The sequence below is a fragment of the Pyricularia pennisetigena genome (genome assembly GCF_004337985.1).
Source record: "Pyricularia pennisetigena strain Br36 chromosome Unknown Pyricularia_pennisetigena_Br36_Scf_69, whole genome shotgun sequence".
NCBI classification, from domain to species: domain Eukaryota; kingdom Fungi; phylum Ascomycota; class Sordariomycetes; order Magnaporthales; family Pyriculariaceae; genus Pyricularia; species Pyricularia pennisetigena.
Window position 1 is genome coordinate 249 of NW_021940981.1, and position 1,924 is coordinate 2,172.

Sequence of the window (1,924 nt, forward strand, 5' to 3'; positions counted from 1 at the left end):
CGCATGCATAGGTCGTCCGTCCGTCTGTGAGACAGCCAGCCCTCTTCTGACATCATAAGCGCAGCTAAAAAAAAAAAGACAAAAAAAAAAAAACCTTGTGGGGTCGACAGCGCAAGAAGCTTTTATTTTAACTTTTTTTTTTCAGGCGTTTAAATCACTTGAATGGGATATGTCGAAGAGTATGTAGAGGCAAGACAGATTCTTGTCGAATGCTCGGAAAAGAAAATCATAATATCGCTTACCAAGTTAGGCAGTTGAATAAGCATGGCTCATAGGCCAAATCCATCGGCCATTTACTGGTTGGCCTGGTTGCCCGCGGCAGTTGGGGGGGATTTTCCCCCTACAAGGAACGGCAAACTGCAGGGGAATTGACCTTGGCGAAGCGGGAATTGGAAGGAGACACAAATAAGCCATGTGCGCCCACACTGCTTGACTTGTATCTGCTGGAATTAAATTGATTGATTCGATTGATTCGATTGATTCTCAAAGCCGTTAACGGTGTGCAGTACAGTAGCTCAAGTTTGTTTGTCTGGTTTTAGCTCTGGCTTGCGGAGTATTACGATCCGGCAGACGCTAACATCGCATGTCGCGTTCCCCTCATTGCAACTGACTTGAATTGGATTTGCTCAGCTTGGCGAGAAACATCAGCGACCTCAAGACGCTTGACGCTTGACGCTTGACGCCAAGATATTCTGTTGTCGATCTCCAGATAACCACCTGCCGCCACCATCCCAGCTTGATTTGTCGCAATAATTTTTTTTTTCTTTTCTTCTTGGTGGTGGACAGCGACTCGAGACCGAGAGCACCAAAAAAAAAAAAAAAAAAAAAAAAAAAAAAAAAAAAAAAAAAAAAAAAAACGGTCCCGACGCAGTGGTTCCGAGCGAGATTCTTAAAAGAAACCGGACGAGTCCCCGGTTTTTATATATCGTCCAATTACAAACCAAGCCGCGAGGGCCGCCCCAACTAAAACAAAACAATTAAAAAAAAAAATACCAATCAAGCAGCCGATTTTTTTTTTTTTTTCTAATTTTTATTTTCGCTGACATATAATCATGACCCTCCCACCGGCTTCCTGGGCTTCTGCTGCAGTGACACGCTCCGCCGTCACATGAACCTCCATGGCCCTCGCGCCGAAGGTCCGCTCCCAGCCCGCGTGGCAAAGGCCTGCGTCAACTGCCACAAGTCAAAGACGCGCTGCGACGGCAGGGAACCCATCTGCTCGCCGTGCGCCGACAGGGGCCGGGACTGTGCATATCCAAAACGAGATGGCGGCGGCGGCGGCGGCGGCGGCGGCGGTGGCAGCGATAATGATGCCCGCAAGGTATATCCGCCAATTTTTCAGCCCGTCGAGCAGGTCAGTACCGTCCAAGATGCCGTCATGACCATGGACACAATGAATGTCCAAGTCAGCATGGATGCGGTGCCGACTCTGAGCATCATGGATATGGACATGGCCGTAGACACAGGCGGCGGCGACCTTTCCTCGGTCCAAACCGCAGACCAGCAGCATATCGCCTCCATGGCAGGCTATACGCAGTTCATGCCGTCTCCGCCCGATCTCGAAGTACAAACACCGCCACCACCACGGGCGCCGATACCGCCACCACCACCAACTGCGCTGCAGGATCCACGGAACAAGCAGCTGGCCGAAACTTACTTCACGGTATTCCACCCGCATTGGCCCCTGATACACCGAGACACGTTTATGAGTAACCAGCAACCCGAACTGCTCACCCGCGCCGTCATGATAATCGGTCTGTTCTTCCACGGCTCGGCTGAGGCACGCGCCCTTGCTGTGACGCACCACAGAAAGCTCTTGAAAGAGGCCCAGGACAAAGTTGTACGCTGGCATCTTTCCCGCCTCTCTTTTTTTTTTTTTTTCTCTCTCTCTCTCTCTCTTTTGTTAACTCTCCCCGACTTCTTG

At 50.4% G+C, this 1,924-nt stretch overlaps 1 protein-coding gene across 1 annotated transcript; it reads left to right on the forward strand.

Moving 5' to 3' along the window:
• Positions 1-1,108: 1,108 nt before the first annotated feature.
• PpBr36_11519 (uncharacterized protein) lies at positions 1,109-1,840 on the forward strand (the record flags this gene model as incomplete). The annotated part of the gene is made up of 1 exon (XM_029898619.1): positions 1,109-1,840. A coding segment is annotated over one exon (732 nt), but the record flags the coding sequence as incomplete, so codon positions are not given.
• Positions 1,841-1,924: the final 84 nt, after the last annotated feature.